The 23405-nt window shown below is 40.0% G+C and overlaps 1 protein-coding gene across 2 annotated transcripts in view; it reads left to right on the top strand.

Annotated features, from left to right (window-relative positions):
• PPP2R2B (protein phosphatase 2 regulatory subunit Bbeta) overlaps positions 1-21448 on the top strand; it is a gene marked incomplete at both ends in the record, with an annotated part of 387929 nt that extends 366481 nt beyond the window's left edge. For both annotated transcript variants that reach the window (XM_080920409.1, XM_080920408.1), the window contains 2 exons: positions 18622-18713; positions 21169-21448. In XM_080920409.1, the coding sequence (XP_080776535.1) occupies positions 18622-18713; positions 21169-21448 (372 nt within the window). The remainder of the gene's footprint in view (positions 1-18621; positions 18714-21168) is intronic.
• Positions 21449-23405: the final 1957 nt, after the last annotated feature.

The following is a 23405-nucleotide window of genomic DNA, read 5'->3' as shown; positions in this document are numbered from 1 at the left end:
AGGTCCATTACCAACTCCAGAATATTTTTTTACTGTAACTTTAAAAGACTTCTGGTTGCACTAGGGAGGAAAACTCTAACAGAGACAGTTGAAGATATAGAAAGAATGAATCTTAAAGTTATTACAACTTGTCTTTGGGGTTTCCATTGCTACATTTGAAACACCATGACCACAAACAAAATTAGGGAAAAAATGGTTTATTCGACTTACACTTCCATATCACTGTTCATTATTGAAAGAAGTCAGCTCAGGAACTCAAACAGGACAGGAACTGGAGACAGGAGCTGATGCAGAAACCTTGAAGGGGTGCTGCTTACTGGCTTGCTTTCCCTGTATTGCTTAGCCTGAATCACCTGCCCAGGGATGTCGGCACCCACCATGGTCTGGGCCCTCCCCCATTGATCACTAATTGAGAAAATGCCTTACAGCTCGATGTCACAGAGCATTGGCATTTCCTCAACTCGGGCTCCTTCTACTCTGATGACTCTAACTTATGTTAAGTTGACTTAAAGCCAGTCAGTACATAATCTTTGGCAAATGGATGATAGAGGCTTTAATGTGGGTATCAGCAACAACAGAGGGACCCAGATTCCTGACATAATTTCCAAGGTAAAATCATGAGAGTTTGATGTGTGTTGTAAGAAGGGAAGTGTTCAAAGATATCTCATGGTTTGATGTCTCTAACAACTAGAGAAGTAAGTGGAGTTGCCTTTCTATTTAGATGAGATGATTGAGAGTTTTGTGTTGCACATGTTAAGCTAATGAAACATAATCAAGATGGGAAGTAGGTAGCCACATGAAAGTACACAGTAGGTCTTCAAAGCCAGAGAGCTAGAAGAAGCCTCCTAGGTTGTGGGAATATTTAAAAAAGAAACCAGGACCTGCCCTTGGGGTTTTCAGGCTGAGAATAGGAAGATAACTTGGTAAAGGAGATTGAGTGGAAGGGTCCAGAGAGGTGTAAGGAAAACTCAAGAGTGTTGAGGAAACCAAGTAGACAAAAATATCAAAGTAGAAAAAGCCACCAACCATGACGTTGCTAAACTTCAAAAGAAAAGGACTGAACATTAAGCACTGGCCTTAGACGTGTAGAAGCTATGAGTGCCCTAACAGAGGAGTGTGCAGAACACTGTGAGTGTCTGCTCAGAGGATCATCAAGAGTCTATGGAGAAAGGGTCTGAGCATAGATGCTCACTATGAGAAACAGAGAGTGGGTTGGTAAGTGGGTTGGTAAGTGGGTTGTAGGATACAGGCAGAAGGAAGTTACAATGTGTTTGGGGCTGATAGAAGTGAACAATGGAGAGATAAATGGGGGAGCTGAGTCCTCAAGGAACACGAGGAGGAGGTGAGTCCAGTGAGGACCTGGCCTGAGGGATCTGGGTAGCCCATCTCTCAGAGGAAGGAGAGCTGTGTAAGTAGCTCAGATGCAGGGAGCTGATATTGTCATGCTAAGAACACCCACGTGTTTTCTTACCACACCTATTTTCTCAGTAGAATGAGAAAGACATCTGCTGTATGAGGAGAAAACCTTTTAAATGTTCATTTAACAAAGGGAGGTGCCATAAGGTCACTCAGGGATCAGGTTTCTGTTGTCCATTTAAAACGTGAGGACCTTGAAAGGAGCTGGGCTTTGGTTGGTAGAGTTCCTGCCTCAAATTCAGGAAGCCCTTGTAGTGTATAAACTCATTCCCCAGTGATGTATAAACGGGGAGGGGTAGTGCACACCTGTAATGCCAGCACTCAGGAAGTAGAGGCAGGGGGATCAGTTCAAAGACATCCTCAGCCTGGGATACAAGAAATTTCTCTCAAAAATTATTTCAACAAAATTAGACAAATATATATAATTGTCTTTCATTTACCAGCTTGGCATGGATGACAGACACGAGGATTTAACCTGTGGTGCAGGTTTGTTACAGGGGTATAATTCAAAAAGGAAGGTTTGTTGAACATACACACTAAGACTGAGGTTGTGACAAAGGACTGCCAAACTTAAAGGAGCTAAGAAAGAACAAAGCACTTGGGTCAATGGGCTTGAAGACCTGTCAGAAGGAAAACAGCGATAGAAAGAGACTTGCACAGAATATACTGCTTTAGTCATGTGACCGTGGGGGCAGGGAGGACAATCTTTGGGTGTGATGACCTAGTAGTTAAGAAGCAGAGTGTTTGAGTCACTACAAATGGTTGCAGGGAGAAGAATGGAAGGGAGAGGGATGTACTCAAGTTGCTTCCAGGAATGGCAGTGCGTCTGATGGTGTAAGACCAGTGGACACATAGCAAGAAGTTGAATTTGAATGTGTGACACCAAAGGAACTGAGAGAAAGACAGGAACAGTAGTTACAAGCAACAAGGCAGTTCATTTTAGCTTAGGGACTTGGGAACAAAATTCCACACCATCACCTGGAGAGTTGTAAGAAGTAGCAATGTGTTCACAGACAAGAGCAAGAAGAAAAAGGGTCTCATAGACACTGGAGCCTAGGAAGGCTGACTGAGTTACACAGCACATTGCAATGGAGCTTAAGAACCAGAACTCAGGGCCAATAGGCAACATGAGCACTGTGTTACCCACGTGATCAAAGAGCCTTCCCCGAGTGCAAAAGTTAGATTCTCCCCTAAGTCCCAGACCTCAAGGCTAAGCTCAAAAGCTCCTACCCAGTACTAGCCTCTCAGCCCTGGGTCTTTGGGCCAGCATGGAACTAGTACTTTTTTCTAGCTGCAGAAGGTAAGCCCTATAGTTTCCTACTCCTCAATACAAAAGAGAGGATGCTGTGACTGGAACCTGGGTGTGGGTGGTATTTGCAGTAGGCAGCCTGCCAGAGCGCCTTGACTAGAATAGAGAAAATTAGGGACACATGGTAGCAAACACAATTAGTTTTATTTTGGGAAAAGACTTTTAGAACAAATCTAGTTTTAGACCACAGGTCCTGGTTCTGAAGACATATTCGGCTGGTGCCAGACTTGGAGATCGTATGTGGAGAACACTAAGAACTAGGTGGCTTAGCACGTGTATTCAAATGAAGTACCATGTTCTATTTTAACTTAGAAAAGCATGCCTCAGAGCCACTGAAATTTAAATACTATATAAAAGATGATAATATACTATCTACAATTTATAAACTCCCAGTGAGTATCTAGAATGGTCTTAAGGGAGGAACTTTAGAAGGAAGCTGATTTCATGAGCAACAGGGCATCTGCCTACATAACCTTGACCAATGGACACAGAGCAGAGATTACCAGCATCCCCTAAGGCAGTGGTTTTCAACCTTCCTAATGCTGTGACTCTTTAATACTGTTCCTTGTGTTGTCATGACCCCAACCGGAAAATTATTTATATTGCTACTTCCTTAACTGTAAGTTTGCTTCTGTTATGAATCATAATATAAATATCTGTTTTCCGGCTATCTAAGGCAGCCCCTATGAAAGGGTCACAACCCACAGACACAGACAGTTGCTATAGCAGCAGTATCTTCAGAGAAAGAGCAGACAAAAAGGAAGAGGTGGTAGAGATGAGTGGGCAATGCTCCCACTATGCATTCTTGTGCATATACAATGTTTCTGTAAATGTAGACTTCAGTATCACTAGCTGTTTTCAAACTTCCCTACAGAATAGAGGTAGGCCACCTACATCTAACAGGCTGAGTCCACCCACTCTGCCTCATTTTGATACATACCAGCCTTTGGCTGCTTTCATGCCACGTGAGAACAGTTGAGCAGCTAGAACAGAGACCAGCATATCACCATGAACCTAGATGGTTGCTATGAATGACCTAACCCACAATGATCAACGCCCAAAACTTTGTGAATACCAACATTGAGGCCACAGTGAAAAAAAAAATCTATGTTGAATCTTGTGAACACAAGGTTCATTTCATGGGTATCATTTTATAGTACTATGTAAAAGTAGCTTTAGGCTTTATATAAGGTATATGAAATGTAAACAAATTTTATGTTTGTACTTAAAGCCTATTCCCAAGCTGATTTATTTTATATATATACAATCCAAAATACCTCTTTCCAACGTGTTTTGAATGAGGGAAATGAGGGAAACTCAGTGTAGATTATATATATATATATATAATTCACTGAGAAAACCTGACAGCTTTTAAATATAAGTAGTTGCATTGAATCTGAAGACAGCTCCATAGGGATGGCCATTCCCACATATCTTCAATTTCTTCCTTCAATGTCCTGGAACTTTAATTATACAAGTTTTGTGCTTTCTTGGGTAGATTTGTTCCAAGATGATTTTGAGACATGGGTGGGACCAATTTCTTCCTCGTGTGTTAATCATTTGAATAATGGAAAGCTACAGATTTTACAGATTAATTTTTCTATCCTGCTGCTTTTCTGAATGTGCGGTAAGCTGGGGCAGCTTTCTGGTGGCGTCTGTAGACTCTCGGGTGTAGAATCATATCCTCTGCAGATAATGATTCTTCCACCTCTTCCTTTCCTATTTGTATCCTCTGTCTCTTTCTTTTGTCTTATGGCTCCAGCTAAGGCTTTGAGGACTGTGCTTGGGGTGGGAGAGAGGAAGACATCCTTGCACTTCCTGAAGTTGGAGGAAATGCTTTCTTTTGTTTTCCATTCTGCATAATGTTAGCTGTGGGCTGGGTGTATATTGGCTTTATTATATTGAAATATGATCCCTGTATCCCTAGGTACTTTTCTCATTAAAGAATGTTAGATTTGTCAGAGGTCTTTTCTGCATCTAATAGGATGATCACGTAGTTTCTGTCCTTGTATCTGTTTTTATGTGATTTATTACATTTATTGATTTGTGTATGTTCAATCTTCCCTGTATTTCCTAGATGAATACAGTTGGATTGTGGTGGGTAAACAGTCTTTTTTCACTAATTCAAGTATTTTTTATCTTGTTTTTTTAAGAACTTAATACATGAAGACTCCACATCTACCTCCCTCCTTCCCTTTCTCCACCCATCTAACTCCTCCCAAATTTATGACCTCTTTATTTACTATTACACGTTTGTGTGTGTTTGTAAATATAGATACACATGTGTATATATAGCTTACTGAGTCCATTTAATGTCGCTCATCAGAATGTATATTCTTTAGTGTTTGACTACAATATTCTGTATATATCTGTTAGGTCCCTTTGATGAACAAGGACATTAATTCTGATGTCTGTCCTTTTTGTCCAGATAACCTAATTGTTAGAGAAACGCATGTGTGTGCAGGGCTGACCATTTTGAATTAGACCTATGTGGGATCTCTGGAGAAAACTAATTCTCCCCCTCTTAACAGCCACTGACTACCTGTAACCCTCTGTCTAGCAGTAGGGTTATGTGGAATCTCCCCTGTCTGCGTTGGCATGTCAACCAATCCAGGTATTATTCAGGCAACCATATTATTGAGAATTCATAGGCACATTTTCTCTGACATGTCTAGGAGACACTATCTAGCATCAAGACATCCTGGGCCTCTGGCTCTTACAATCTTTCCACCCTCTTTTTGTGTTTTTTTTTTCTGGGCCTTCAGTGTAGGGGTTAGATTGTAGATGTATCAGTTGGGTGTGGGCACCCCGTGGTCATTCATTCTCTGCATTGTGGTCAGTTATAGGTGTCTATAATTGTCTCCATCTGTTACAAGAAGAAGCTTCTTTGATGAGAGTTGAGAACTATACCTTAAATATAAGAATAAGTATTTAAAATATACTTATGAAATATATTGGTTTAAGAAAATGGCAGTAGTGGGTTCTCTTCTCCAGTCTATACTGCTCCAGACATGGGTAGTTAGCTAGGCTTATTGTACAATACCCTTCAACTGAGCAGGCATGAAGTATAAGACAGCTGTTGCTTGCCCCCAAGATAAAAGTGCCACTGTTGACCCCATTATACGTATTTTCCTAGTCCAGTCATTGTGGTAGCTTTCTTTTTTTTAACAACTTTATTATAAAAAACAAAGATAAAAGAAAAAATTTTAAGCATTTTGCATAAAAGTATACGAATACATTTTTGTCAGTGCTTGGCTTTTTTTTCAAAGATTTGATAGTGTGCATTAAGGTCTTACAGTTACAATGAGCAAAAAGTACATGTAAAACAGAATGTACCCTGGAATTAGTCAAAGTTTTCTTGGTGTGTAAGGATTGAGCATAATGGGGTTTTTTTGGTTTTTTTTTTTCTTGAACTTCACACAGTCTGTGAGTTGTTTCTGGGGTGTTCAGAGCTTTCTGGGGTTAGTATCCCATTATCAGTAACTGCATATTATGTCTGTTCTTTTTTGACTGGGTTATCTCACTCAGGATGATATTCTCTAGATGCAACCATTCTCTTAAGAATTTCCTTAGGTCATTGTTTCTGATAGCTGAGTAGTACTCCATTGTGTAAATGTACCACAATTTTTGTATCCATTCATCTACTGAAGGACATCTGGGTTATTTCCAGCTTCTGGCTATTATAAATAGAGCTGCTATGAACATTGTGGTGCATGCGTCTCTGTTGTATGTTGGAGTGTCTCTGGGGTATATGCCCAAAAGTAGAATAGCTGGGTCTTCAGGTAGTACTATGTCCAATTTTCTGAGGAATTGCCAGACTGATTTCCAACGTGGTTTTATCAGTTTGCAACTCCACCAACAGTGGAGAAGTGTTCCTCTTTCTCCACAGCCTCTGAGTTTTGGATCTTGGCCAATCTGACTGATGTGAGGTAGAATCTCAGGGTTGTTTTGATTTGCATTTCCCTGATGGCTAAGGATGTCGAGCACTTCCTTAGATGTTTCTCAGCCATTCAATATTCCTCAATTGAGAACGTTTTGTTTATCTCTGTACCCCATTTTTTAATGTGGTTGTTTGATTCTCTGGTGTCTAGCTTTTTGAGTTCTTTGTATACCTTGGATATTGGCCTCTATCTGATGTGGGGTTGGTAAAGATCTTTTCCCACTCTGTTGGCTGCCGTTTTGTTTTCTTGACAGTGTCCTTAGCCTTACAGAAACTTTGCAATCTCATTAAGTCCCATTTGTCAATCTTTGACCTTAGAGCACGAGCCATTGGTGTTTTGTTCAGGAAATTTTCTCCCGTGCCTATGTGTTCTAAGGTTTTCCCTACTTTCTCATCTAATAGTTTCAGTGTACCTGGTTTAATGTGGAGATCTTTGATCCACTTACACTTGAGTTTTGTAGAAGGAGATAAGAAAGGGTCTATTTTCATTCTTCTGCATGCTGAGTGCCAGTTGGACCAACACCATTTGTTGAATAGGCTGTCCTTTTTCCATTGGGTAGCTTTCACAGCTGGATAGGACTATCAATTTTTCCTCTCCCTTGACAGCTTGTATAGCACTCTCAAATGAGAGCTGGTCCTAAGGAAGGAAGCTTCCAGATCAGCTCTAGTTCAGTTCCCCCAAATCCTGTTTCTAAAGCCTATAATATCTCCAGTAATGAGATCTTATCTTATACGACAATTAAGGACAATGGCAATAGCCATATTGGGGTGTGGGGTAAGGACCTCTTATATTCTTCTGATATAACTAGGTCATGGGGTAAATATACTTTTAGCTTGTTGGGAACTAGTCACACTAATTTCCAGAGTGGCTCTACCAATTTGCAATGTCACCAACAGGGAAGGAAGGTTCACTTCTTCCCCATGTTCTCACCAATGTTTGCCGCTGTCCTAGTTAGGGATTTCATTGCTGTGAAGAGACACCATGACCATGGCAACACCATGACTAAGGACAACATTTAGTTAGAACTAGCTGACAGGTACAGAGGTTCAGTCAATTATCATCAAAGTGGGAGCATGGGGCAGGAGGAGCTGAGAGTTCTACATCTCCCTCTGAAGGCTGCTAGAAGATGATTGACTTCCAGGCAACTAGGATGAGGGTCTTAAAGTTTCTGCCCACAGTGACACACTTTCTCCAACAAGGCCACACCTACTTCAACAAGGCCACACCTCCAAATAATCTCACTCCATGGACAAGCATATTCAAACCACCACAGTTGCCATTTCCTCTGACTGGAGTAAGAGGAAATCTCAGAACATATTGGGGGGCGGTTTCCATATTTGATTTCAGGAGTTTTGTTAGATAATACATGACTCCTGAGGAGGAACCATCACTTCACTCCATTCAGAAATAATGTATTTATACTTACATAAATGTTTAAGGAAAGCCTATAAAAGAGTGTTTTCTCCTGGATTTTTCAGACATCCTTCATAGTATTTTTCTCTCCTTTTACCTCTCTTCCCGTGTTACCTTCCCTCCTGCTTTCCAGTTACAGCACCCCCATTACCTCATCCTGGCACCTTCCTCCTATTATCCCACTCTCTAGCGAGCCTTTTCTGCCCCTCTCCTGTGATCACAGTTTACTTTCCTGGGTACCCAAGTTATGCAGGAAAATCTAAGGATTCAGATCCAGAATTCACAAATAAAAGGAAATATGCAGCCTTTCTTGGTTACCTCATTCCATATAATATTTTCCAGTTCCATCCATTTACCTACAAATTTCATCATTTCCATTTCAGTTGAATCTGAAGAGTATTCCATTGTGTGTATGTACCATATTTTCATTATTCAGTTATAAGTTGATGGATATCTGGGCAGTTTCTGAATTTAAGGTTCATTTGTGTCTTAAGATATGGTCTATTGTAGAGAAGGTTCCATGGGTTGCTCAGTAGAATGTATATTTTTCTGTATTTGGGTGAAATATTCTGTAGATTTTGTAGGTCCATTTGATGAACAATGTCATGTAGTTCTGATATCTGTTCATTTATGCAGATGATCTGTTTGATAAAGTTGAATATTGAAATCACCTGCTATCATTGAGTTGCTGTTAATATATGCCTTTAATTCAAGTGGTACACTTTTTATGAAATGAAATGTACTGGAGTTTGTCACATACATGCTTGGGATTGTAATATCACTTTCATCAAGTTTCCCTAAATAAGGAACAGTCCTTCTTAATATCTTCTGATTAATTTTACCTATTGAAAATAAAGTTTCTCCCTCCCTCTATTCCTTTAGTTCCTCTACCACTTCCCATCTCATCCAGACCCACCCCCTTTATGTCTCTTGTTAGAAAACAAACAGGTATCTCAGGGATAATAATAAAATAAAACAAATGTCAGAATAGAACAAAACAGAAGGAAAGAGTCCAAGAAAATGCATAAGAAACAAATATAGACACATAGACCCACTTATTTGCACATGTGGGTATCCCAAAACACAAAACTAGAGCCCATAGTATATATTCAAAGAACAGGCAGAGGAAATAAAGAAAACAAAAGAGATAAAAGGAAGGGAAAAGAAAGGAGTGAGAAGAGAGAAGGGGAAGAGAGGAGGGAAGGAAAGGAGAGGAGAGGAGAGGAGAGGAGAGGAGAGGAGAGGAGAGGAGAGGAGAGGAGAGGAGAGGAGAAGAAGGGAGAGGAGAGGAGAGAATAGGAGTGTGATCTTATGATAAAAGGAGCATCCAAAGATGCTGTTGAGTTTGGGTTTTGTTGTCCATCTACTACTGGGCATGCAGCTTGCCCTTATGAGTAGATTTTCTCCATCAGCTTGGACACCCTTGGTGTCCAAGACAACTAAATTTTCTTTTGTAAGTGGTTATCAGTTAGAGATTGTTTCTGGGTTAGCAATTTGGGCATATGTCCACTTCTTTCAGCTCTCAGACCCCGTCTTGTACAGACCCACGCAGGTCCTGTATATACTGCCTCAGTCTCTGTGAGTTTCTATATGCATTAATCTCATTATCTTTAGAAGACCTTTATTCCTGTGTTCTCCATATCCTCTGACTCTTACACCTTTCTGAATCCTCTTCCACAGGGCTCCCTGAGCCCTGAAGGATCTGATCGAAACATCCTGTTTAGACCTGAGTGTTCAGAGGTCACTTACTTTCTGTACATTGTTAGGTTAACGGTCTCTATATTTGTTCCCATCTACTAGAAGAGGAAGAATCCTAATGAAGACTGAGCAAGACATTGACCAATGATCTATGATGAAGAAGGAACAAGGCACTATCTGTAGCAGAATATCATTAGGAATCATTTTATTGCTACATTCTTTTAGTACAGTGCTTCTCAGCCTATGGGTCATGACCCCTTTGGGGGCTAAATGACCTTTCACAAGACTAAGACCATTGGAAAACATCAGTATTCACATTATGAATCACAACAGTAGCAAAATTATAGCTATGAATCAGTATTGAAAGTAATTTTATGGTTGTGGTCACCATAACATGAGGAACTATATTGAAGGGTCACAGCATTAGGAAAGTTAAGAACCACTGCCTTGGTAGAATCATATTTAGTCTTACCCTAGGCTCCTGGTCTATCTAGACTCAAGTACTTTGTCACCTAAGCAGTGTCAAGAATGAATTCTATCTGGTGGAATGGGCATGAAGTCAAGTCAGATATTGGTTGGTCACTCCCACAAGCTTTGTGCCACCATTGCCCTAGCATATCTTACAGGAGGACAAAAAAAGGATATGCAACCGAGATGTTGTTTCTGTTTCTTCTTTGATGGCACACAGAGTGCCTTCCTGTGCCAAAAGAGACCAGAACATAGATAGCAAAGACTCTGGGTAGGCTCCAGGTTGGCTTCAATGGGTTGTATAGGTGTTGTCTTCAGCAATAGAGCCTTGACATCAGTTTGTGAAGACCAACTTGGCAATAGCCTGGGTTTTTTGGGGATTCTCATGGGACCCCTTTGTCCAACACCTCAATTAGATGTAACCCATTTCTCATATTGGAAGCTTCATTTGATGATAAGAGATGTCCAGTTGGGGCTCTGACTTTCCCCATCCTTTGGTAGGTTTATTTAGATAACTTTCATAGAGGTATATGTTTTAGGAAGTTTTACTCCATCAGGCTTCTACACTATACCATTCAAATGGCCCTTAATTTTAGCTCTCCCCATATCCCCTGTCTTGTGCCCACCTTCCCCACTTATTCCCCCTCTCTACTTGACCTCCTATACCAGTCACTCTCCCCTCATCCATAATCATTATTTCCCTTTCCTAGGAAGATCTGCTTCTAGTACCACTTTGAGATTTCATCTCTATACCTAACTTCTGTGGTTCTATACATGATAGCTTGTTTATCATTGACTTAACAGCTAATGTCCACATATAAGCAAATATATACTATGTTTTTTCAGAGTCTTGGTTACCTCACTCAGGATGTTTTTTTTTTTCTAGTTTCATCAATTTACTTACAAATTACACGAGTTTGCTTTTCTAATGGCTGAGTGATAGTATTCCATTGTGTAAAATGTGCCACATTTTCTTTCTTCATTCTTCTGTTGAGGAACATCTAAGTTGTTCTGGCTACTATGAACAGAGCAGTAGTGAACATAGGTATATGTAGAAGAGTAGTGTAGCTGGACCTTGAAGAAGATTGATTCTGATCTTCCTCAAGAACCTCCATGTTGATTCCCATAGTGGTTGTACAAGTTCTCAGTCTTGCCAGCAAAGCAGGAGTTTCCCTTACTTGACTTGCCAGTATGGACTGCTTTTTGTTTTTTAATCTTAGACATTCTGACAGGTATAAAATGAAATCTCAAAGTGGCTTAGATTTGCATTTCCCTGATGATTAAGGATGCTGAACATTTCTTTCAAGTGTTTATTAGTCATTTGCATTTTTTCTTTTGAGAATTTCCTGATAAGATCTGTATCCCATTTTTTTTTAATTAGGCACTCTCTTGATGTCAAGTTTTTTTTAAGTTCTTTTCTGGAGGTTAGCTTTATCAGATGAGTAGTTAGTAAAAATCTTTTCCCATTTTGTCAGCTGATGCTTTATCCTAATGTCAGTGTGGACTGTTTTTGGTTTGTTTGTTTTTAATCTTAGTCATTCTGACAGGTGTGAAGATGAAATCTCAGAATGGTTTGGGATTTCATTTACCTGATAACTATGGATGTCCTTGTGGCATGCAGAAGCTACTCAGTTTCATGAGGATCCATTTATTGTTCTTAGTTCTTCTGCCACCAGTGTTCTGTTCAGAAAGCCTCTTCCCATGCCAATGAGTCCAAGACTATTCCACACTTCTTCTGTCAGGCTCGGTATGTCTGGTTTTATGCTATCTTCAGTCCTTTTTGGAGTTCAGTTTTGTGCAGGATGAGAAGTATGAATCTGTTTACATTCTACATACACCCATGCAGTTTTATCAGCACACTTATTTGAAGATGCTTTTTCCTGTATATTTCTGGATTCTTTATAAAAAAAATCAGGTAACCCCAGGTGTGTGGGTTTATGTCTGGCTCTTCAGTTAGATTCCATTGATAAACATGTCTGTTTTTGTACCAATATCATGCTGTTTTTATTAATACAGCTCTGTAGTACACTGAGGTCTGGGATAATGAGATTTCTAGCAGTATTTTTATTGTTCAGGATTGATTTAGCTAGGTATTTTTTTAATTCTGTATGAAGCTGAAAATTGTCCTTTCAAGGTCTGTGAAGAGTTGTGTTAGAATTTTTATAGAGATTGGGTTGAATCTATATATTGCTTTTAGGAGGTTGGCAGTTTTTTTTATATTAATCCTACTGATCCATGAGCATGGGAGAACTTTCCATCTACAGATATCTTCAGAGGTTTTTGTTCTATGTTTCAAGTCTTTCACCAGACTCTCGATTGGTTATAGATACCCAAAGATACTTTCTATTTTTGACACTATGGTGAAAAGTATTGTTTTCCTGATTTCCTCCTCAGTCCATTTTGTCATTTGCATGTAGAAAGCCTACTGATTCTGTGAGTTAATTTTGTATCTTGCCACTTTGCTGAAAGTATTGTTAAGCTGTAGGAGTTCACCAGTAGACTCTTTGGAGTCATTTGTATATACTATCATATCATCTGCAAATAGACACTTTGGCTTCTTCTAATTTGTATACACTTGATCTCCTTTAGCGGTCGTATTGCCTTGGCTAAGACTTGAGTGCTAATTCTATTAAAGGTATAGAGAGAGTAGACAGCCTTTTTTATCTCCATTTAAGTAAAGGTTGGCTATAGATTTGCCATATATTGCTTTATTATGTTTAGGTATGTCCCTTGTATCCCCTAATCACTCCATGGCTCATTTACTTATATTAAATAATCCTTGGATCTCTAAGATGAATCCTATGTGATCATGGTGGACAATCTGTCTGATGTGTTTTTTTTATTTGGTTTACAAGTATTTTATTAAAAAATATTTTCACCTATGTCCATAAGGTAAATTGGTCTGTAATTCTTTCTTGATGAGTCTTTATGTGGTTTGAGTATCAGGATAACTGACACCTCGTAAATGAACTGGGCAATGTTCATTCTGTTTCTATTTTGTAGAATAGCTTAAGTACTGGAATTAACTCTTCTTTAAAAGTCTAGTGGAATCCTGCACAAAACCCATCTGGCCCTGGGCTTTCTTTCATTGGAAGACTTTTAGTAACTGCTTTCAATTCACTAGTGATTATAGTGTGTTTAAATTGTTTATCCGATTTTGATTTTATTTGGGTACATAGTATGTATGGAGAAAATTGTGCATTTCTTTTAGATTTTCCAATGTGGCAGAGTGCAGACTTTTAAAGTATGTTATGTTTCTCTAGATTTCATCAGTGTCCATTTTTACATTATGCTCTGTGTTTCCTCAATGTTCATGTGACATCCCCCTTTTCCTTTCTAATTTTATTTAGTTTTTTTCCTCTCTGCCCTTTAGTTAATTTGGCTAAGAATTCGTTGTTCTTATTGATGTTATCAAAGACTTTCTGTTTCATTAATTGTTTCTATTTTATTAATTTCTGCCAAATTTGATTATTTCTTGCCACCTATTCCTTGTAGGTGTGATTTCTATTTTGCACTAGAGCTTTGAAGTAGGCTGTTGGTATGAGATCTCTCCAATATTTTTATGTAGGCTCTTAGTGTCATGAACTTGCCTTCACTGTGCCCCTTAAGTTTGGGTATACTGTATTTTAATTTTTATTTGATTCATAAAAGGTTTTAATTTCTTTCTTAATTGTTTTGCCTGTTTTTCATTCAATGCAGTGAGCCGTTCCATTTCCATGAGTTTGTAAGCTTTCTGTTTCGCTATCCAGTCTTAATCCATGGTGATCAGACAGGATGCAGGGTGTTACTTCAATTTTCTTTATCTCTTTATCCTTGCTTTATATCCAAGTATGTGGTCAGTCTTAGAGAAAGTACCTTGAAGTGCTGAGAAGAAAGTATATTCTTTTGTGTTCAGGTGGAATATTCTATAAATATTTGTTAAGTCCATTCGGTTTATGATATAAATTAGCTCCAGCACGTCTCTGGATGATCTGTATTTTGGTGAGACTGAGGTGAGATCACCCACTATCCGTGTATAAAGGTCAATATGGGATTTAAGCTGAATCATGTTTCTGTTATGAACTTGGGTGTCATTATTTGGGGAACAGATATTAAGAATTGCAGTGTCCACTTGATAGATTTTTTCCCCTCTGAGCATGTAGTGTCTTTCCCTATCTCTTCTGATTAGTTTTAGTTTGAAGTCTATTTTGTCAGATATTAAAGTGACTACACCAGCTTGCTTTGAATATTCCTTTCCATCCTTTTACCCTGAGGTGATGTCTAACCAAGGTGATCCTTGATGTTAAAGTATGTTTCTTAGATATAGGAGAAGGATGGGTCCTATTAATTCATATCACCCTTCTTGCCTCATCCTCAAGCTCTGTAGCATATCATCTGCTGAAGCCTACCCTTACTCTTAGCCCACCTCCTCCCAGAGCCTTCCCTCACTGGACCTCTTTGTCCCAGCTCAACTCCAGTGAAATTTCCTGGGAACCCACAAGCACCTCCTAGGGAAACAGGTGGGCTGGCTGCAGAGCTTCACATATCTTTTCTTCTCCAAATCTAATGCTCCAGTCTTGTACTGTTTGTCCATCCTGTTTATTCGTCTGTGTGCTTTCATTGGGGAATAGAGACCATTGATGTCAAAGGTTATCACTGAGCACTATTCATTGGTTACTGTTTATTTTTGTGTGGTAGTCTGTTTCCCCCCTCTCTTTTGATTTGGTGATCTGAAATTGTTTATTCCTTGTATTTTCTTTTGTGTAGTTAACTTCTTCAGGTTAACCTAAAGTTTTTCTTCTAGCATCTTCTATAGAGCTAAATATGTAGGTAGATACTGCTTAAATTTAGTCTTATCATGAAATGTCTTTCTGCATCTGTGATCTCTTAGCATCTGGGGAATAACTATCTGGGTCTTTTTAGCTTTCAGTCTTTGTTAATAAGTCAAGTGTAATTCTAATAGGTCTGCCTGTGTATGTTACTTGGTCATTTTCTTTTGCAACTTTTAATATTTTTCTTTGGTCTATGTGTTTAGTGTTTTAGCCTATTTGGTGATCTGTAATGTTTCTTGTACCTTGATGGGTACCCCTTCTTTAAGTTGAGGATATTTTCTTTATGGTTTTACTGAAAATATTTTCTGTGCCATTGACCAGCTGACTAGTTCTTCCTTGATTCCTTTTGTTCATGGATTTTTCTTTTCTTGGTTTCCCAGATTCCCTAGGTGTTTTGTGTCTGAACATTTTAGATTTAAGTTTTTTTGACTAGGCTATCCCTTTCTTCTGTCTTGTCTTTGATGCTTGAGATTCTATCTTCTATCTCTTGTAGTGTGCTGATGAGGCTTGCCTAAGCTTCTATACTTTTCATGTCCAGATTTCCCTCAGTTTGGGTTTCCTATGATTGTTTCCACTTTCAGGTCTTGAGTTTTATGCATTTTCTTCCGCTGTTTGTGCCTTCATAGATTTCTTCAAGGGACTTTTTCACTTCCTAAGGACCCCATCATATTCATAAAGACTATTTTATCTTGTGCTTCAGCTACATTACTCAGAGACTACTATACTAGAGTTGCAGTTGTCATGAAGTGTTGCTGTCTTTTCACCCTAGCATCTGGGTTTGGGATGATTAAAATTCTGGGTCCCGATGTCTGGTACTATTTTTTTATGGGTGGGAGTTGTGTCTCTTGATTTCTGTTGCTTCTTCTCTCTGGATCTTAGGAGACTGGTGGCTGTGTATTGCCTGGTATGGAATGCTTCTGGGATCCTGCCCAGCATAGCCACTGTGGTTCTGGGTGCAATGTGTTTGTAGGTATTGGTAGCTGGCACTTAGAGGAAAAAATGAACTAGAAGCAGGGCTGAGAGGGTCTACAGGAGGGATGAAAGCAGAGTGTCTCATTAGTATCAGCTTAGTCACCTGGGAATTGGGGCAGAGAGTAAGGCCAGATAACAGCAGGTATTCTGCTACAGAGCTGATATGAGACTAGGGGATTGGAATTGGAAGAAAGAGTTTAGCCTACCTGTTTCCCTAGCCTTTGGGTTCCCAGGGAATTTCACTGGAATTAATGAGCAGAAACAACTAATTTTTCTGGGGGTGGGATGGGGATGTGGGAGGAGGTCTGCTTGATCCTCTGACGATGGGGGCTGAGAGGAAGCAGGGGTTTTAGCAAATGACTTGCTACAGAGCTGAGAATGAAACTAGGGTGTTGGATTTGGAGAAGAGATGGGGTGAAGATCTGCAGTTAGCCTACCTGCTTTTCTACCTGATTAACTTTAATATAAAAGCATAATATTAGGATAGCAATATCTGCTTGCTTCCTGTTTCTTTGTAATGTTTTTCCATGCTTTCTCTTTAGACTTGTACCTATCTTTAATGCTGAATTGCTTATAGACAGAAAGATTGATTTTTATTTCCTAATCCATTTAGCTAGCATGTATCTTTTAATTAAAATGTTAAGGCCATTAATGTTTAAAACTATTATTGAAAGGTATGTGTTGATTATAGTTGTTTTAGGTTTGTTTGGGTTGTGTGTGTGTGTGTGTGTGTGTGTGTGTGTGTGTGTGTGTGTGTGTGTGTTCTTTTGCTACTTGTGTTCTCAATGTTCACATTTCATTAATTACAACTTTGTTTTCTTTCTGGAGTCTCTTGGCCTTTCTTCTCTTTGTCCCAGTTTTCTTCATAGGAATAATTTAGTTGGCATGAATTCTTTTAGTCTATTTGTATCATGGGAAGTTTTCTTTTCTTTTTTCACTATTGCTGATAGTTTGGCTGGATTTGGAGTCTAGCTTAGCATCCATGTTCTTTTTTAATTTGGAATGAGTGCATTGTTCCAAGCTCTTCTAGCTTTCAAAGTTTCCATCAGCTATTGTTCTGATAGATTTTCTTTTATATGTGATTTGTGGTTTTTTTTTTTCCTCATGCAAATTTTCTTTGTTCTATATACATAGTGTTTTATCAATAATATGCTATGGGAGGTTTCTCTTCTGATCTGTTCTTTGTTTCTGGCTGTGTCTTTTCTTAGGGAAGCTTTTTTCTTTTTCTATAATTGAAGACCTGGTCTATGCCATTGACCTACAATTCTTCCTCATCAATACCTATAGTTCAAAGATCTGGTCTTTTTGTGGTGTTACACAAAGTTCCTGCATCATCCTTTCCTGTGTAATCTTTTCTATCCTTTGCTTGTGTGGTCTAATTCCTCTGATACTTTGTCATCTCTTTATAAGGCTCCCCCCTGAGTTTTCTAATTGAGATACTGGATTTTTCCACTCTTATCTTCATTCTCAGTGTTTCTCAATGTTTCTATTTCTTTAGTGGATCCAGTTTTTAAATCCAGGGCTTTACCTGTCTGCTCAGAAGGGACTTCAGCATCCCCTCCTGCCCAGCCATCTCATACTCAGAAAAAAGACCAGGATGCCAGCTTTTCACTTTACCCATTAGAGTTGCTCTGTATCCTATTATCCCTGCCTTGTCTAGAGTTTAGCTACTACTCTTGCCCTGATGCCAGCCATTCATCAGTGAGGCAGAAACCAGTCTCCTTAGCCTGGGCCTTTTGTTCTTACACCTTATTGGAACACAGCAGGCATGGTCGGTCTATGATGTCATCCTTCACCTTGGTCTTGCTTACTCACCTGTCATACTCCTTCCTGGACTGTAGCCCTTCATATATGCTCTTCCTGATGGTTAGAAAGCCTTCCTCCCAGATGTCCCAGACTCATTCACTCTCTGCCGGCTTCTGAGGCCATGTTACCATCCCACACGTAGCCCTGCATCCCATTCTACGGGAAGTAATGTCCCTCATCTCTCGGTGCCCTCTTTCACTTTCATACTCGGTGACGTTAGCACTGTTTGAAACTTCTCATGCATTTATTCCACTCTGTGGTCGCTTCTCTGATGCTCTGCCTCAAGCCCCGGAGCAGACTTTTAATGAACAGCCAAGTGTCAAAAATCTAAATGAATGCAGTCTCTAACACCGGCTGACCTTAATCCAATCCCCAGAGCCCACATATCAGTGGAAAGAGAAAACCAACTCCACAAAGATGTCCTCTACCCTCCCCTGCCCTCCGTGTGTGCACACATGACACATGCAAACACACGCACAAACACACACAGAGAGAGAATCATGCAGTTACACACAATAATAATAATAAAACAGAACATAATTCTACCATTTCCTGGCTCCTTTATAGCACTATTCAAACAACCCTTCTTCAATCCACACTGGCATGAGAAAAGCTCACTGATCCACACCATCCTCCTAAAGACAGGGAAGGCTGAGTCTGCATCCAGTACAGGGCCAATGCAATGCAAGGACCCACAGAAGGGACGAAGAACACATGTTACCAAGTCAGTATTCACAGGAATTCTTGCCTTGTGTGATGCTGACATGTTCTCTGTATTTCCTCCCAGGTTCATGACTACCTCCGCAGCAAGTTGTGCTCCCTCTATGAAAATGACTGCATTTTTGATAAATTCGAGTGTGTGTGGAACGGGTCAGACAGGTAAGAAACACTCTGGGGCTCAGATCCTTTCCCTTGAGGAAACTCTGGACAATTTAGAATGGATGGGGTGCATCCAAATAGAGATCAATTTTAAGCCCTGAGACCCAGGACACATCATTATGAGGGTCACTGATTAGAGACTGGTCAAGTCTACAAAGAGAAATCTGTGAGACCCCAAGTTTATTTTAGAGCTGGCACAGGTGACAGTTCAAATGTCAACTAGAAAAGGTCGCTTTTAACACACAAGGGACCCAAAGACCCTCAAAAGCTAGGGCCTCAAGCCTCTTAAAAACCACTGGTAATGTTAAGAACTCTCCTGCATAGTTCTGATTACTACGAAGAGGCTTTATAGACCCGTCCTCTTGAAGCTGCTAGAGCAACCTGACCAAAGTTTCCAGTGCTTCATTAGCAGAATCTAGCCCGACTCATTTGTCACATTCCTTCAGGGTGATTGATTAGTGTTTAAGGGCCTTTGATTTCTACAATACTTCATATTACCTCCCAGTCGTTCATTTTTAGTTTGATCAACACAGATGATTCTTTTGACTATCTGTAAACTAGATGCAGGCTGCTGGGGTTCAGTTAGCTCCTTGATGGCGACACCAGAAATAGCACATGATAGCATGGAACTTTTTCACAGCAGGCCATTCTGAGATCCCAACTTTGAGTCAGTGCCATGGTCTCTGAATATCTTGCCCTTATTCCCAAACTATCAATCAATCATCTACTTAGCTGAACTAAATGTTGCAAACATGTAGCAAAGGACCCAGGTTATATTATTCAGTTTGTGTAGGTTAAGAGAGCAAAGCAACTAAACCAGGTGAAGCAGAGTTCCCAGGGAAAGAAGTATATCTGTGGCTTTGCCACTTAGCCATTGTTAGTTGATACTGTTTACACAATTGTTGCGATTCAAGTTCACCAGTCATTAACCCAGACTCAAAACCAGTGACTATTAAGTATACATAGGCACAAGGGCATTTCTCACACATCTGATCCCAGCCACAGACCAGTAGAGTGTTCTCCATTATCTTCATTTCAACGTTGAGGAAGCCAAAAATTGGTGTATAATTGGGAATTACTGTATTGTCCTAACCTCATAAATTAGTAAGCAGCAATTAGAAAAGTTAAAAAAAAATTGACTTTGAGTCCTCAGATCGGTTCTTCCAGAACGTCATAACTGGGAATTTTGTTCAGAGTTCAGGTAAAGTTTAGATACTTAAAGATAAAACTTATGTTTTTTTTTTTTTCTGGCTTGCTTAAAAGTGAGTCAAATCTTGTTGAGAACTGGCCTCAATGTCCCAGAAGCTACAAAGCCAGGTGATTAGCTTATACCCCACAGCCCTGCATATGTGCATTCTGAGCCTACTCTGCCAGTGTGCACATCTACATTTCCTCTGACACTCCCTTGCATCAGCTACTGAAAGCTTAACTGTGACTGTGGAGGTAAGCCCCATGTACCCCATGACAGTTCACTGGAGCACCCAGATACCCCTTTATTCATAGCACATTATTGAGTGAGTGAAACAAAATTCAACCTTAATCTTTATAGTTGACTAAGTTCCCAAAGCAACCCAGCCTTATCAGTTTCTCTCTCCCACCAAAAAAAACAGATGACACCAGGCACTCCTTCCCAGACACAATCTACGTCAGCCTTTGATGTACCACCATGAGACGGTACACATAGGGCACAGGCAGCACCCTGTATCTCCGCAATGCCTGCCACCTATCTTAAATGTCAGCTTTAAAGATTCAGTATCCTGCTGCTGCGAAGCCTTCAGCGTTTATTGTTCTTCTACTGAATCTTAGATATCCCTGCAAATGGTTAAATTGCAAAAACATGGAAGCCTCGTCTGCCTGCAATGCCTTAATCAAAGTTCAGATTTAGGGTGGTTAGATCTGTTTCCTGTCTCTCCCGGCAAGACCATGGCATCCATTTTGTGAACACGTGTTCATGAAGTAGCAGAATATAGAGCTGGCTCCTACAAGGAGAGCGGCTGCCCTGTGGTGGTTGTGCCTCAGTACTGGACACATCAGGCAGATGAGCAAAGCTACATCCCCAGAGCTCAGAAACCCCTAAACAATTGTGGGTGAAAGCTGGGAAGTGCTTTGCTTATTCTAACTGTTCCTACTTATACCTGCTCACTGTGATCTCCTAACACTGGTGGAAAGTAGGTAACCCTAGGATCATAAACAATTGGACCAGATCAATGACTCAAGAACAAAAGGGTGTCTATGGAGCAAGATTTGAATAATACCAATGGTTATCGTTTGTTCCAAGCCTACCCAAAGAGCTTGGCAATTTTGATGATTCAAAAAGAAATCGATGTTTTTAGTTTAAACCTATGTAGTCCCCGTGAGTGGCCATGATAAAGGCATCCTTTGCTCCTGAAAGATACCATGTGTTACCTGTTCTTTCTATAAAACTCATTCACTCTGTCTCCCCTCTCCCTTGCAGTGTCATCATGACCGGCTCCTACAATAACTTCTTCAGGATGTTTGACCGAAACACCAAGCGTGATGTGACCCTTGAGGCCTCAAGGGAAAACAGCAAACCCCGAGCTATCCTCAAACCCCGAAAAGTGTGCGTCGGGGGCAAGCGAAGAAAAGACGAGATCAGTGTTGACAGTCTGGACTTTAGCAAAAAGATCTTGCACACAGCTTGGCATCCTTCAGAAAATATTATAGCAGTGGCGGCTACAAATAACTTATATATATTCCAGGACAAGGTTAACTAGGAGGACGAGCTACTACTTAGTCTCACATACTGAATACTAGTCAAACAAGTTTTTAAATGTTTCTTTGGATCTTCATTTTGATGCATTGACTTTCATTTCCCTATGCATAAAACAATTGGAATAGAACTTAAAAAAGAGTTCAATGTTCCCAACTCCCCAATTCTAAGAAACGTCTGTCAAACTCAGTAGGCTTGGGACACTTCTGTTTAGAACTGAGAGATGCCAGCTGGCAGTAATTCTTCCATAGTTGACTTGAATTTCTGATGCGTTCGTTCACTGCCCAGTTCTCTCTGGTGGGTTCTGTGTTTCGTTTCTAGGTGTCTGCTGCGATAAAATGAGATTGTCTGTAGTATTTAAGGAGAAAAAAGAAATAAGTTTTTTTTTTAATTAAGCAATTCCATTTGTTTGAAAAAATCAACAAAAAAAATAAACACTGTTTACTCTTAAGAATTTCCTCTTTGTGAAAATAATAATAATAATAATAATAATAATAATAATAATAATAATAATAATAATAATAAATCAGGCCTGGCCAGTATATCTCCCACCCATTTCCTTTTAAACAGTTCTATTGAAGCCAGAGACTTATTTCATGAGACTGAGAAAAGCGTACAAAATGGAAAGGGAAGGGGCGTCATGACACTGTTCTGTCGTTTGGAAAACCCCATAGAAACAGCTTAAGAATCTGATTGGCCAAAGCACCACAAACACTTTAAGGAACTTAAACAGAGTTCTTTCTCCACAGGGCTTCCCAGGGTTTACTTGGCAAGGCTAGCTGAGACCAGATCTGCCCATTGCTTGTCACTCTTGCTGTATTTCTGTTTCCTTTTAAATGGCTCCATCTAATCCCCTGCCTACTTGGTCCTTGCCTCTTTCCCTTCAACCTCTGCCAGAGGATTTGCCCATTGGCTTCTAAAGGCTGTGCCCTGGTTGCTTAGTATCAGGGGTTCTCAATAAAGCATTGAGGCGGAACAGAGTAGCTGCCCTCCCCGCAAGAAAGACTGGCCTGTTCTCTTGAGTTAATGCCTCCTGAGTAACCTCCTCCTCTTTTTCAGAAATAGCCATCCATCAGTCCTTGCTGTGTCTACAACAAAGGCCAGAATGATGCTGATTTGTATAGCCTAAGCACACATCTCCGAGCCCACTTCAAACTCAACAAACTGGAAAAATAGACTTAAGGGCTCTTTCCCTCCAAACAATGAGATTTGTTGAGAGGACATGGGGGCAGGAATCAGACCAGCCTTATGTTTAAGTCACATTTCCTTACAGCAAGACTTATCTTCTTCCAAGAAAAAACCATTCTGACAGCCAATATTTCTTTTCTACACTAATCACAACAGCTGGTTCATCCTTCTCTTGAGATAAGAATATGGACTCACCACTTCAAGAAAGCCATTTCCAAAGGAAAAGTAGAAATGGAAAGATTTGTGCTTAGAGAGAGAGCTGAGTAGGTGCCTGTGTCCAGAAAAATGGGACCTTACCTTCTGTCTGTTGCTCTATCCTGATATGTCCTGTCCCATCCCAACCCCATTCCCAGCTCCATTTCCTTCTGGTAGCCAATAAATAACTTGAGATGGGAGATTTTTGCCAAAAGAGAAATTTTCCTTCAGTTTCTGTATTTTTTAAAACTCCCAAATTTGAGTTTGCTTGGAAGAAAAAAAAAGTAGATGTATCACGTCTCTATTTCTAAGCTGTTGTCTGTATACTAACAGCTTTCTGGAAAGACTTAACTAGCTACTTAAGTAGTGATTCTGTAATATATATCCCAAAGTCAGGAGCTTTAATGCAAGCCTTTGTGTCTCTAGATAAAGACTTCGACTTCCCTCATATTTCTTAAGTTCTCTGCAATGCAAGCTGCCCCTTGAGCATCTTTTGTGGCTCCTGCAGTAACTCCCTGGGCAGGAAATAGCTTGATGAGACTTGGGAGAACCAGAAATTCCTCCTGCTCCTAGAGAGC

Source organism: Micromys minutus (genome assembly GCF_963924665.1).
Source record: "Micromys minutus genome assembly, chromosome: 8".
NCBI classification, from domain to species: domain Eukaryota; kingdom Metazoa; phylum Chordata; class Mammalia; order Rodentia; family Muridae; genus Micromys; species Micromys minutus.
Note: the sequence above shows the minus strand (reverse complement) of the source record. Positions and strands in the feature narration are given on the sequence as shown.